Source organism: Megalobrama amblycephala, linkage group LG8 (genome assembly GCF_018812025.1).
Source record: "Megalobrama amblycephala isolate DHTTF-2021 linkage group LG8, ASM1881202v1, whole genome shotgun sequence".
In the NCBI taxonomy this organism is placed as follows: Eukaryota; Metazoa; Chordata; class Actinopteri; order Cypriniformes; family Xenocyprididae; genus Megalobrama; species Megalobrama amblycephala.
The window spans coordinates 2,036,819-2,052,500 of NC_063051.1; the positions used below are offsets into that span (position 1 = coordinate 2,036,819).

Consider the following 15,682-nt stretch of genomic DNA (forward strand, 5'->3'; position numbering starts at 1 on the left):
CAGAGAAATATCTAGGTGTTGTTGTTGTTGTTGTTGTTTTGTCCATACAATGGGAGTCAATGGGCTCCAATGTTATTTGGTTCCCAAAGTCCTTCAAAATATCATTTGTGTTCTGCAGAAGAAAGAAAGTCTTACGAGTTTGGAACGAGCAAATGATGAATGATGGGGTGAATTATCTCTTTAACCACGTCTCCGCTTGCTCTCAATTGAATCGAATGGCTTAGTAGGAAAAACAATTATTAAAAGTCTCATTTGTGTTTTTTCAACCCTGGTTTAGAAATATGAAATGATCGAGAGACTCATTGTTTAGCAGATGATCTGTGATAAGAGTCGGACATGTATGAAGAGAGACACAGTCACAGGTCAAGAGACAACTAAACAACAGCAGCTCACGCCTTCCTGTTAATTGCACTGGAAACATTCAGGGTCAAGATGTGTTTCGATTCTGAACTGACTCTCACCTCGTGCACTCTGTGCAACACAGGCCGAAGATTTGATTCCTGAGAGTGCAACACTTTTGAGTCCACAGATGAGTAAGAGAAACGCTGTTTCATCGTCTGTCTCACACATCTAACTCTGATATTGTTAATTAAAGGGCCGGATGATTGCGAGTTCCCTTTTTTAACTTTAGTGTAATGTTGCTGTTTGAGCATAAAAAACATCTGCAAAGTTACGACGCTCACAGTTCAATGCAAAGGGAGATATTTTCTTTGACGTGACGGCACATGCTAGTGGATGAGTTGAATCAACTCCACAGCAACTACATCAATTTATCCACTAACCATTCAGAAACGTCTAAAAGTTGTAACTTCTTCCTGAGTCTCTCCATCAGTGTCGACTCCGGTTCCGGTGAACACTTTCGTCATTTTGGCTGCGTGAGATTCTCCAGCTTTGTTGTTGTTGAGCTGTTAAAGCTCCGCCCTCTTCTGGAAAGCAGGCAGCTCATTTGCATTTAAAGGGACACACACAAAAATGGCGTGTTTTTGCTCACACCCAAATAGGGGCAAATTTGACAAGCTATAATAAATGATCTGTGGGGGATTTTGGGGGACTACGGAGGCTTATATTACATCTTGTAAAAGGGGCATTATAGGTCCTCTTTAAAGTCTCGGGGCTTGATTTTGTCTGTGGGGAATTGATTGGATGGTTGTGGTTTGCTATTGGTGGATCTCATGTGATTGACAGGTTGCCCCGCCCTCGTCATCAGAGAAGAGATGCTGCAAGAGGGAGGGGAAGTTATTCTGATTCAAGATTATGACGCACATGAATTTTTAAAAAATAATGATGTGCACGGATAAATAATTTAGAATACTGCGTTTGATGGAGACTTTAGGTGTGCGCTGCATGAATGTGCACTTCTCAGGGCAGTCGGGGTGACTCTTCTCAGGGGCCCCGGGCTCGTGGTGAACGGGACCTGAAGCCGGCGAGCTCTAGCACTGTTTGCTCAGGACGTGCCACAGGACACTAAGACAACTGCTTGTGTTTGCCCAGCCTCTCTCTCCATACAGCTGCTGCATTCCAGCGCGCCCGCCGTATTCCCGCTCTATTTATTTATCTCATGTCTTCTAGTTTAGCGTATGGAATCAACAATCTTGTACATTCAGTTCTCGGAGTCATCATGTGTGGAGCAGAAATACACATTACACAACATCGCTCATATCTGCTCATGTGCGGGGCATATTTCACCCTAAAATCAATAAAGAAATAAGTGATTGCATTTTGCTTACAGAAAATGAAGGGAAACAAATTGCTTATGGAATATATATATATATATATATATATATATATATATATATATATATATATATAATTTATTTATTTATTTATTATCAGGAATAATGATATATACATTTATACATACATTTTTTTGATCATATAAATAATAAAATGACATAGATTTGCTTAAATAAATTGAAAAAACTATATATATATATATATATATATATATATATATAAAATAAATATACAAATATATATATATATATATATATATATATATATATATATATATATATATATATATTTAATATAATAATATATTACATAATTATTATATTAAGTAAAATATATTATTATTTATATATTAAAATTAAAATGGAATAAATAATTACATTTATTATATCATACAAATACTACTATAAGAATAATAAAATTATGTATCCATTTGTTCTAAATAATACATTCTAATACATATTTGTTTTAATATTTAAATTTAATTTTATATAATATTACATATTATAGATTATATATAATTTATTTATTATCAGGAACAATGATATATACATTTATACATAATTTTTTTTGATCATATAAATAATAAAATGACAGATTTGCTTAAATAAATTAAAAAAAAAAAAAAATATATATATATATATATAAAAAAAATATATATATACATATATATAAATAAAATAAAAAATATATATAAAAATATATATATATATTTAATATAATAATATATTATATAATTATTATATTAAGTAAAATATATTATTATTTATACATTAAAATTAAAATAGAATAAATAATTACATTTATATTATCATACAAACACTACTATAAGAATAATAAAATGACGTATACATTTGTTCTAAATAATACATTGTAATACTTATTTGTTTTAATATTTAATATGATATATATATATATATATATATAACAATTATTATATTAATTAAAATATATTATTTATATATATAAAATAAAAAAATAATTATGTATTTATATTATCATATATATATAATATTATTATATAATTATTACAATAATTAAAATATATTATTATTTATATAAATATTACATTTAAAAACTAACATAAATATTACTACAATAATGCAAATCTACAGAATTTCCATCGAGAGTAATGAAAAACACAAAAATTCTCAAAAAGGGAAACAAATTAAATACATTTTTGCATTACAATGGAATGGCTTCATTACTAAACTATTTATTTATTTTTCGGTAGGGTATGACCTTTGCATGAGGCCGAATGTAATATGGAAAGACACATATAAAAACACTAGCGGTGTGACGATCCGCCTCAAATCCCACAGGGAAAAGGTAGTTGGTCAAAGCTGAGTTCATTTTGCTGTGGTATTTTCTCCGTTACCGATTAGCTTTAGCTTCTCCTCAGCACGCTCAGGTGGACCCGTCGGCCTGTCAAACCGCCACATAATCACAGCCCAAACAATATCAGCAACTTCCAGGCCTTGTCAAAGTTTCCTGCATTTACAGCTCATAAAAAAACTTCCACGAAACGTGTTTCTGCAGCCCTGCCCCCCCACGCGTTCTGCCTGGAGTCCTGAAGAGAGAGTCAATTTCACACTGTCAAGCTGTGTTTTACCTTGTATACTGTATTTATACACATTCATTACTGCATGTTCATCAAAAGTTTTCTTTGCAGTTGCATGCTGCTAATATTTAGGTCTATTTTGGTCCGGTTTCTGTCTTAAAACGACTTCTGAATGGCATTTCGAGGCAGTTTTGACTTCCTCACAACTACTTCACAACAAAGATTTCACATTATTATAATTGTAATTTTTTTGCACAGTTCACATTATCGGACCCTCATTATCAATGCCGCAACGATCCTACAGATTTAGCAAGTGCTTTGTGCTTTCATAACTCATTTCCAGCAGCGCCTTGCAAGCCGGACGAAGTGCTTTCAGTAAGATGAGCTCAAATGCTTTCACTAAAACTTTTTCTGCGGGTCTCTGTAGAAAGCCGCAGATGAGCGAGGTGACAGGTCCACAATGAAGCCGAGTCCGCTAAAAATAATCAGTGAGTGCTTTCATTGTATTTATGTAACACTTCCTTTAAAAACCCCCACAGCAGGACGGCAGAACACCTCCAAAGAAACAACACTAGTTAGTCATTGAGAAACGCTCGAGTTAGAGACAAAAATAGGCCTTTTATGGGGCTCTATTTACTTGTTCCTGGTCTAAATATGAATGGTTTAGTAGTGCATGTTATTCCAAAAACAAAATCATCAAAAATAACATCAAAATTACTTTCCTTTTCAGCTGATATCATACTAGTCCTAATGTCCTAATGGAAAAAATCAATAACGACAGCACATGGTGCATTTTCACCCTAACTAGAAACCCTTTGTTCATGCACACGATCTTTGAATAAAGGTCACGTTTGCTGACATAAAACAAGAAAACAAAATCAGCCTGATCTGCCTCAAACCGGCGTCTGATGTCAATAACATCCGGATGGGGTTTATGCAGGAAATGAACTGTATATGCATCTGACCGATAGAGACAACAGCAAAATTAATGCATCGCTCAGACCCGAAATCGCACAACGAAATCCAAATTGTCTGCGCACATGTGCAGCAGGGGTTAAAACACTTCCTGACCAAAAAGAGACAAACTGAAAACCACACACACGTGGGTGACAAAGAAACTGTGCGAACTCTGCGATGCCATCCTGTTTGGTTTAGGTTCAGCTGCCACAAAGATATTTCCTATTTCAAACTTACACAAGCAGCCATTTTATGATGAGAAACACAACAATCGCCCGATTGCCTGCTGGGAAGTGCAATTAATGCATGCAGTTAAGAGGTAAACAGCTACGCTCTTGTTCTCATTCTGAAAACCATCCGTCAACAATCCACCGGCTTTGAGTTCTGAAGCACGCCGAGTGCACTAGAACAATAAACTTCTGTCTTTCGAAGTGACGATCGGAGTGTGGCAACATCTGGCGGCGGGACTCAATTTTGGGTCTCCAAACCGCTGACTGACGATTATGGTCGGCTGAGAAATAATGCATCCAAGAACGTTTTTTTTTTTGGCCACCTGAAAAACGGTGCATGCACGCACCCCGCCAGCCCCCTCATCCCGTTCACACAGCCAAAATGACGTGCTATTTGTGTACGTGCATTTGGGGGTGCAGCTACTGCCGAGCCCACCACATCCTGAAGGGGGGTCTCGGGTGGCGGGTGGACCCGTGCGCCGCAGCGTACCGCCGTTTCTGTAAGGCGCTGACGGGTAGGAAACACATGCCCCACATCAAGCACTGACAGGTTCTGATCAAAGTGCCCTGAAGCCCTGCGGGGGATTTGAATTAATGTCTTCCAGTTCGGTCTTATTTTTTGTCGGTTCATTTTGAGGTCATATTACAATGTGTTCTTTAACATGGGCAGTAAATTCTAATGCGGATTAATTGACGCGTTCTGCTAACCCTTCTATAGAACTATAGTGTTCTGTATATAAGGAGAAATGTCTGAAAATGATTGGAAATATGATAAATATGTTTATGTTTACGAGCTGTTTCATTCATAAAATGTAATTGAAATAAATTGATTAATTAAAACTAAACGATCCCATGATGGAACCTCTAAATGGTTCTATATATAAGCGGTGCAATTATTTACATTTTTCATTTTTCGTTAATTAGAACTATTGGAATAAAATCTTTGGTGACATTTTACAATAAAGTTTCATTTGTTAACATTAGTTAAGTTAAAATGAACTAACAATGAGCAATACTTCTACAGTTACACAAAATTTAACACAAAAAATGCTGGGTTGTTTTAACCCAGCGGTTGGGTTAAATGTTTGCCCAACCTGCTGGTCAGTTTTATTTAAATCAACTATTGTTTAAAAATGACTATATGGCTGGCTTAAAATGAACCCAAAATGAAAAATAAATAAATAAATAAATAAATACTAGAGGCAACAATAATAATCAAAAGGTGAACATTTATTAATAAGCAGTTTAATAAATGTTTATTGTTTCATTATTTTTCATTAAATTTATTAATAAATGTTCATTTCCAGCATACTTTGGGTTCATTTTAAGCAAGCAATACAGTGATTTTTAAACAATAGTTGAATTAAATAAAACTACCCAGTAGGTTGGGTAAACATTGGGTAAACAACACAGCTTGGGTTGTTTTTAACCCAGCATTTTTTAGAGTGTACATTTTTAAGATCCATAGTTGTATTTTAGCTAATGCACTATGAACTAACATGAACATTTTTATTAACTAATATTAACAAATTTTAATAATAAATGCTGTAAAAATATATATCACTCATTGTTGGTTCATGTTAGTTAATGCATTGTAAAGTGCTACCAAATCTTCTAGTTTCATCTAAATTCAAATTAGTTTAAATGTTTATTTCTTTGATAAGACTTTACAATAAGGTCTTAATGCATTAGCTAACATGAACTTGCAATATTTTTAAAGCATTTATAAATCTAAATGTTAGTTCACAGTGCATTAACTAATACTTTTGATTTTAAAAATGCATCAGTAAATGTTGAAATTAACTGAGATTAAAAAATGCTGTATTCATAGTTAGTTCATGTCAATTAATCTAACGTTAACAAATGAAACGTTTTTGTAAAGTGTTATTTCTTTTCACAATGCACAATGCTCTAAATAAGAGAAAGCATCTTTTAGTTCCCCTGCAGCAAGCATGTAATAATTCAATTATACGATTGTATTATTTTACAGAAACCGTTACAGTTAGTCAAATGCAAATGCTCAGTTGGTTTTATCTTTATGTACACAGCTTGGTCCCAAAAAAGTGTGCAATTCATTTACAGCATAAATGACATAACGCCTACACAACTTTCTCCCAATTAGTCTCAACTGAAAAAAAAACAAAACTAAATGCTCTAATTAAAAGTCAAGATGAAAAATGTTGTTCTCGACATACTGTATTTCTGAGTGGAACTGAACATACAATAAAAAACATAATTATATCCGCTGGGAATTGATTGGGTGGTGAAAAGTGGGCGTATCATTGCCAGAATGGAGACGGCGGTCGGATTGGACGGAAAAGAGCAGGATTGGCGACGTCAACTGAAATGGAAAGTCGTTTAAGAGGCAAAGCAAGTTATTGCATTTTGATGAAAGATTAATATGAAGGCATTTTTTCTCCTTTATAATAACTTGCAGTTATAAATCATCCACAATAAGATCATGCTCTTAGAAAGTAAATAAAGTCAATTCTGAAACACCAAACCACAGCCGCAGAAAAATCCTGACACAAACTCCTGTTCACCTGAAGGGATGATCACACATTTCTAGATTCACATCATCCAGCAGGTGCTAAACTCGACCTCTTTAACGTTGGCCATCTCTGCAGCTCTCTTTCCCCCGCGGACAGGCATCGTTATTATTTACCGGCTGCATTACTGAATCAGTTGCTATTCACCATGCAGCCAGCAGCCATTCAGCGCGTCAAACCTCCAGCGCTCTCTCTCTCTCTCTCTCTCTCTCTCTGCCAAGGCCAATTAGTGCGCTGCTGCGCTGCACCCCCACAGCTACTGACAGCGCTTCACAAAACGCCAGCTACATTTACTGCATTACTGCCGGAGTATGTGACTGGGCTGCAGACGCTTTTATACAGGATACTGGGGAAAACAAAACAAAAAAATGCTAAGTAATTTTTGCACAGTGGTCACCCAAAGAGTGTTACTGTCAGCTAAAACAAATGTACAGTGATTATTAATGTCCCAGGGCGTAGAAATCACAATATAACTGTGGGGTAGTAGTGGAACAAAAAAGATTGTTCAAAGACAGATTCTGATACCAATCTGGAGAGCAATATAATGCGACATAAGCTATTTATGAACAAATAAAAAAAAAGATTTACTTTGAAACTACTGTCAATCAGAAATTGCTAGTACATTTTTACAAATAATTACAAAGAAAGTAACACATTAAATTAAATGTAAAATAGTAAAAAGAAATAAAGACTAAAATGATATTTTCTTGTAAATCCTACTCTAATAATCTCATCATCTTTACAGTATATGAAAAAATGTGTATGTATATATATATATATATAATACATAATAAATGTATATAGAAAAATCCTTATCATTTTATAGTATATATATATATATATATATATATATATATATATATATATACTATAAATATATATTTGATAATGTACATATATGCAATGTACATTATCAAAAATATATATACATTTACAAAAACAGTGAAAAATGTGTGTGAATATTTATATATATATATATATGTATATATATATATAATACATAATAAATGTATATAGAAAAATCCTTATTTTATAGTATATACATACATTATCAAAAATATATATACATTTACAAAAACAGTGAAAAATATATATGTATAAAGCATATATATACAATATATATGATGTATGTATATGATCTGAAATTATTTTTCATTTATATATATATATATATATATATATATATATATATATATAAAATTATATATGAAATTATAAAAATGATCTTTTAAAGTTGTAAATAAAACATTATTGGAGTAGATTTTACAAGAACATATTATTTCAGTATTTTTACTTCAACATTTCACATTTAATTTAATTATATATATATATATAATATTTGTATTTTTTTATCTTATATTTATATAGCTTATTTTTGAAAATAAGAAACAAAAAAAATATCTGAACATATAATATTATATATATATATATATATATTTTTTTTTTTTTATCTTATATTTATATTTATTTAGCAAAAAAAAAAAAAATGAATCTGAACTGAAATGCAAACTTATTTCCACAGTATTTAGTGCATTTTCTATGGGTCTCTCTTGTATTTCACACTTGTATTGGAGTTTTGTAACAGTTTTGTGGTTCTGACTCATAAAGCAAAGCACTGAATAGTTCTGAAAAGGTCTCGCTCACCACAGAGTGTGCACAGACATTTTCACACCGCATGTCAGCAATACAGGTGCACAGCAGGGCCGTGAACGCTTCTACAACACAGGTGTGGCTTACTCTCACCAATATAACTTCATAAAGCTCATGTTTTTAATCATTGCAAAGGACAATGAAGGTTTAACAATGAATCTTTTTTGTATAAACGCCTTGACTCAAGTCTGACTGCTCTAGGAAGAAAAAAAAGGAGCATTATTTGGAGAATTTAATCAGGTTAAGATGAAAAAAAAATCTAGTTTTGGACCACTGCATACTGAGGCATTCAAATACCTGTTCATTCATTCATTACACACACAAATCAGGTTCAAATACACCTGATAGATGAAAATAAGGAATGAACAATCGCTCACAGGCGGGTTTATGATGTTGTGGCAGCGGCGTTAGACGGATCGCTCCGCTCTGCCATACAAATGAATGGCTCAGCGCAGCTTCTGTTAGGCCTCGACCGCCTCTTTCCACCTAATTAACTTCCCCGTGTACCGAACGCAGCTCAGCTGGCCTGACGACTCATTTTATCTCACATCTCCATTACAGTGTCGAGGAAAGAGGAGAACTGTCATATACAGGAAAAGGTAATTGCTTTATACAAACTGATAGGATCTTTTTCGCTCGTTTTTCATTCACTCGTTCTCTAGTCTTAATGTGAACAAGATGATTTGAGATAACATATCCAACGTTAAGTAAACATGTATAAAAATAAACATGCTGTTACACTGATTCAGCTCATAAAACTTGATTCGAATTATAAAGAAATCGAGCTTTAACATGCTGAATCAGTGTAACAGCAGTGCACCTTTCACACGGGATGAAACACACATATATGCAATGATAAAGTCTAATGTATGAGCAAAAATAATGCCTGAAATTTTCCTCTTCGAAAATCTCTCACTTCCACTGCATATACTGCACTGATGCATTTCAGTTAAAGTATTATTTAAGCTAAAGACAGTTGCACTCGTAGATGCAGCACTCTGCACCCATTTCCAGTAATTGCTAGGCCTACGAGTTATTTTTAGATGGTTTAAGCAGCGAAGAACAAGCTCAAAGAGTAAGACAGAGAGAGACAGACTCTTTGAACGGGCTAAATAATAAGTTAAGGCCTCAGACTCGCTTTAAATGAATCAAGGTTTTCTGCCGTCACACAGCTGGTAATGTGCCACTGCCACCCACTTACAGGGATCTGATTCAGGAGCGATAACGTTTTTTGGCTGCCGCTTAACATCTGAGGTGCCTTTTCTTTTGACGGCTGACACTTGGATGTACAATTGAAATTGAAAGTCAAACTTCTCACTGCAAGAATTGCAAAGATGACGACGGTACACTTTTATTCTCATGGACGATTCTCATTATTCAACATTTGCAACCCATTTTACGTCTGTAATTGGACTTATTTCTTAACGCAACAGGGTATTCAATGAGACAAGACTGATTGGATGCCAATCTTAACGGACAGCTCTGGTAATTACAAATGTGGAGCAAATTACTGCATTGTAATGAAAGATAATGAAGACAATCTTTTTTCACTGATGAATCATTCACAATAAAACCAGAAACATGCATTATGAAAGTACAGGTTCAATGTCTGAAAACCGATATATTGAAGATCAAACTGTCTTGACATATAACACAAGTGAGAGCTATGAATACACTTGATGATCTAAGAGTCAAAAGTAGTTGGGTTGCCTCTAACTGTGGTCTGCATATCTCTGTCTGCATTAATACAGTAACGCCGGTGAAGACGGGGAAGTGGTCCATCTTCTCTTAACCTATCCAACTTCAATTTTAAACGTAGCGAATGAGCCCGGGGCGATGCACAAGTCATAATGCATTCGACAAATATTCTCTGGGTGAAACATGCATTTATGAAGAGATGGCCTTTAGAGGAGGAATTCACAGAGCGTATGCTTAACAAACAATACACCCACACATGAAAACGAGAGATAGAAAGTCAGTCGACTCAAAGTGAGAATGAGTCACGGCTCAACTGAAACTTCAGCATGTTAAAGAATGTTCAGCCCGAAATCTTGCACTTTTACACGCTAAATATCTCAAAACTGGATTGTGCACCATTGGACCAATGGCCACTTGAGTAAATACTAACATAGCAGTTACTAGCAGCGGTGGACGTGTTTGCTTTGGAAGTATGGATCTGACAGGTTTGTTGCAGGGCAAATGATGACATTGGTTAATGTATTATCGATTGCCTGGTTGTTATGGCTGTAAAGTTGCTTCCCTATTCTGAGGTGTAACTGCCTGCAAACTATGAGGACTTAGTCCTCTGAAATGCTTAAAAACTGTATAAGATTTGCTAAATGGCATGAAAACAAATCAACGGGAATTTACTTTAAAGTTGCACTTTCGTTCTGCTTTTTGGTCTTAAATTGAGAACGTTTTGCCGGCAAAAAATGTCCATTGTCTATCGTCAATCGTTTAGCGATGTACGAAGCACAGCTTTCACCAAAGCAGCTTTCTGTTTCGCGTTACGGGCTTGAACCCATTGCGAAATCAGCATGGAGAAATCTTTCACTCAGGGCCTAAAATTAACACTCGACAAGCGCCAAAGGTGAATAAATATCAGTGTTGGCGAGTATATGAAACGCTCCCAATCGCCAGTTGGCCATTAATATTTTTATGAATTCTAGCAATGCAATGTTGTGAGAACATGAACGTAAACGACTCTCAGGACAGTTGACGGGCCAGCACTGCATAGTCACGAAAGTTTAAGCCTTGCCAACTGAAATATTCAAGCGCAAGAAGATGCGAAAGGGAACTCGAAGTTTTCTGTGCACATACATCTGAAGTGCACGTCAAGAAATCTGCGTCTTCTACAGCACACAAATACTGAATTGAGTTCTCTTTCACGTCTTCTTGCGCTTGAAAATGACCGTATTGGCGAGTATCCTCTATAAGTTATGTCTTTAGTGAACAACAGTTGAGAAAGAAAACGCATGTGTATCAGTATATTGGATCCGTGCATTCGCTCTTAAAGTGACAGCAGCCTAATAATCCTGCTGCTGTCTGTGTCATTAATGGTAATCAAACAACAAAAGACTTGACTGAATAACTTTTGTAACTTTAATAAGGATTAATCTATGTTTAATTTATATTTATTTTGCATTCGATTACTTTATTAAATTTCAGTTCCTAATTCCGGTTATAACTGCTTGTTTTTGCCAAAATAATTTCATGGCTGGTATATTTATGATCAGTAAATTTTCACCAGCTACTGGCAGTTCTGGCAAAAAGTTCCCTTTAGGCCCTGCTTTTCGCACACATTTAAAGTGAACTCTGTCGCCCCCTTTTGTGCACTGGTAGTGCAAGAGATTAATTTATTTCGCAATGGAAATGTGAATTCAATAAAGCAAGCTGCATTTGGCTAGTGACTCAACATGGTAGTCACTATAACAAAAAAAAACACTAATCACGATCCATTTTCTTAAAACTGGAAAAAAGTGGAAAAATTACCTAATCACCTTTAATGACTCAATGATAATGACAACCTAATGATAAAAGATGTTGGATAACACAAATGCTGTGCAATTGAAATCTAGATACACTGCGTATAACTAAAATAATATTTTGATTTATTCACTTATAAATTCTGCATATCCATTGCTGAAAACTCTTACTTGTTGGGAATCATCCAGTCTACTCCGGTTTTGGTTTCACATACAGTACATGTACTGTTCTACCATTTACTATGTTTCATACTTCACATACAAGTATGAAAAAGCTCATGCGTGGTTCAGGAATGCAGCATGTAGCATGTTTGTGTGTTAGCGACAGGAAATGATAGTCACTTATCATGGATGGCCTAGTTTTTCAGAACTATTTCCGGTTCATGCGGCACCACTGTAAACCACTTCACACAAACTCTCAAACGTTACATATTAATGCAAGACCTCCATACATGACCTTCATTTGGGGCCTCTCAAGAATGTTGGAGAATATTGCATTATTAAAGCTGGAGCACATAAAGAGGGCCATTGTGGTGGGGAGAGCAGGCTTTCCCCCTAAAATTTTGTTTCATAATGTCCACTTGCACAGGATCATTTTTCAACGTATGGAGTTGGCTTAGATTACTCTGGTCTCCATTCGCAGGCTGATCTTTTCCATATGCTCAGAGCCACAAGCTTAACTCTGTGACACCCTACTATAAACACCCATCAGCAAATTATGAGTTACTCTGTCAAGATGACTGAATTTAAAAGCTCTATCACAGACTGTCTTTTAAGAAAAAATCTGCAGTGCTTCTAAACTGAGGTGGTTATTAAATAATAATCGGCGATGTTTCTACCATTATAGTCAACGTGATTCATATAGGCCTACCGCATATTATTTTTTACAAAACATCAATTTAAAGTCGATTTTTTTCTAAAAATAAATAAATAAAAATAAATAAAAACTACGAAGAAATTAACGGCGGTAAAAAAAAATAAAAAAATAGTGGCGGTAAAACGAAAAGACGTTACCTGAGGCTCAAAAATCCTCACAGCTGATTGGTTCCTGTATACTATACTACGCAAATTCATATTTAACCTGTTTATTAGAAAATTTCAATAAATATTCTTCAATATTGCCATTCTAGATCAGGTTTAACAACGGCTGAAGCTTCACAAACACAACACCGATCGGAATATGCTAGCTTAATATTGACGCGTGACTAGCCATCGCTTAAATTCGTCAATTCAGTACCGAATTCTTCGTAAACAGAATATGAATTTGACAGTTTTATGTTCCCTGAGCATACTACAAGATGACAAAAGATGAAGACTACACTTTAATGAGAACTTACCATCAACACAATGAACACAATTAAACAAAACACCGGCTAACAAAGCAGCATAAACTAAAAATGAATTCTATATAGCCTACACAGCATACCTTCAAAACCCACAAAGCAATAAAAGTTACTTGAATGATTCTGAATTCACGCTGTGACAGATAACTGGATGAACATCAGTAAACAAATGAGGGATCGGGGGGTGTAAAGTGCATCTGTTAAAATCTAGTCCGCCTTTACTGACGCTGAATCCAAGTGCATACCTACTATTTTCAGTCAGCACTGGATCTATATATTATACAGAACATTTAGACCCGGTAGTAGTCACGCGCCCATTGGCAAAACTATAAACTTATGTGTGCATTATTCAGTTTAAAATATGCTCTTTATGAATATTGCTTAAAAGGCTAATTTTATGCTCTGTTTCTACTCGTTTCATCCCACTCAAACAGCACTGCCAGAAAGATTAGCCGCGATAATAAATAAATAACGCGCCTAAGAACTAATTAATTGTTCGCTACTTCTAACACGTGCAAATGCAACTACGTCACAGAGGGATGCAGTTCCATCAACAAAGCAATTATGAAGCTAATGCACACCCAGACAGAAAGAAAAGAGCGCTACATGTCTCCTATAATTCATGTTCAATAAGAGGAGCTGGACGGGAGCTCTCCATCTTCCCTCGGGAAACAAGCTCTTCAATGGACTTTAGTTTACTCAACCTAATGCTTTTCATATGCAATGCAACATTTAATTGATTTTGCATGAATATCCCAGCTGTTTCAGTGATGCTAGTGCAAGTGCACAATTCCCGAGATACTGAACTAAGTTTGGGATGCCCTGTCCGGAGGTTTCGCGTGATCCGACAATATGCACTCAAAACTAACACATTCACCATATGCAGCCTACACTAAGTAACACGATGTGCATATTGCAACAGATGAAACTGTCCTGAAGTGAATGAAGCAGGTTATTTCCCATCTGGGAAAGAGAAACTGAACTGGTGCGTAAAGAAGAAGGAGAAGCCAACGCATGGTGGGGTAAATTACCTTGTTGCAGTGGTAATAGTCCAGAGAGGAGAGGCTGGTGTCGGTGGGTAATGTACAGGAGCCCACGCTTGAAGGAGGTGCAGGGTAAAATCTCACATCCATCGCCCGCTCCGCTAGACTGAAGGCATGGAGAGCAGCTCGCGCTTCTGTTCGCTCGTCTCTCTCTCTCTCTCTCTCTCTCTCTCTCTCTCTTTCTCTCCCTCTATTGTTAACCCAAACAAAAAGTAACAGAACGACTGAAAGAGAAAGGGGTTGAGCCTCTGTTCATGCTCTCCTCACATCCGTTCACGGATTTGTTCTGTTCCATATGAAAACGCGCGCGGTGATGCTCGGTGGATATTTTGCGTTTATTTACGCGCTTGTGTTGTGCTTAAAAAGCATTTTAACGCGAAATACTGTAAAAAAGCTTAAATCTAGGTTAATTTAAAGTGAAAAAAATGTTTTTAAGCTACGTTGGAATTCGTTTCATAACAAAACATGTGTACTTCTACAGTCAAATGTTATTAATATTATGTTTCTAATAAATGTATATATAAAAAGTATGTATATATTACTAATATAAATAGCTATATTATTTTATAATAGCGTCTAAAATATCGTCAGTTAATTTTTACGGTAGGTTTCCGAAATATTGTAAAAAATAAGCTGTATATAAGTTTTAGAGAATACAGAAATGTCCTGCTTTATGAACTTGTGTTTGTGTGGTTCACTGACACTGACTCCTCCATGTGAAATGTCAGGCGACCTCTACCGATGGGAGCGGGAAGGAAAAGATGGAAGGAGAGATGGATGAGAGAGATGTGAGGTGGGACAACTGCCCTCAGAAAACTAGCCAATCAGAAACACTCTCTGTCTGTCAATCATTACTTTGCATAGATAGATAGATAGATAGATAGATAGATAGATAGATAGATAGATAGATAGATAGACATTCTCAGTATTTTAATAGCCAATCAAAATGACTGTAAATATTCTCAATTATATTCATATATTTGCATTATAGCTGACCATGTGGTAAAGTTTAATCTATCTATCTATCTATCTATCTATCTATCTATCTATCTATCTATCTATCTATCTATCTATCTATCTATCTCTTTCTTTAGTTTCCATCCATCCATCTCTTTTTTAGTTTATCCATCCAT

At 35.2% G+C, this 15,682-nt stretch overlaps 1 protein-coding gene across 1 annotated transcript in view; it reads right to left on the minus strand.

The window, feature by feature from the left end:
• The window catches only part of tox2 (TOX high mobility group box family member 2), a 139,699-nt gene extending 124,680 nt beyond the window's left edge, over positions 1-15,019 (minus strand). Inside the window, 1 exon segment of the mRNA XM_048198639.1 lies at positions 14,538-15,019. Within this exon segment, the coding sequence (XP_048054596.1) occupies positions 14,538-14,639 (102 nt within the window). The 5' untranslated portion in view covers positions 14,640-15,019.
• Between the last annotated feature and the right edge of the window lie 663 nt (positions 15,020-15,682).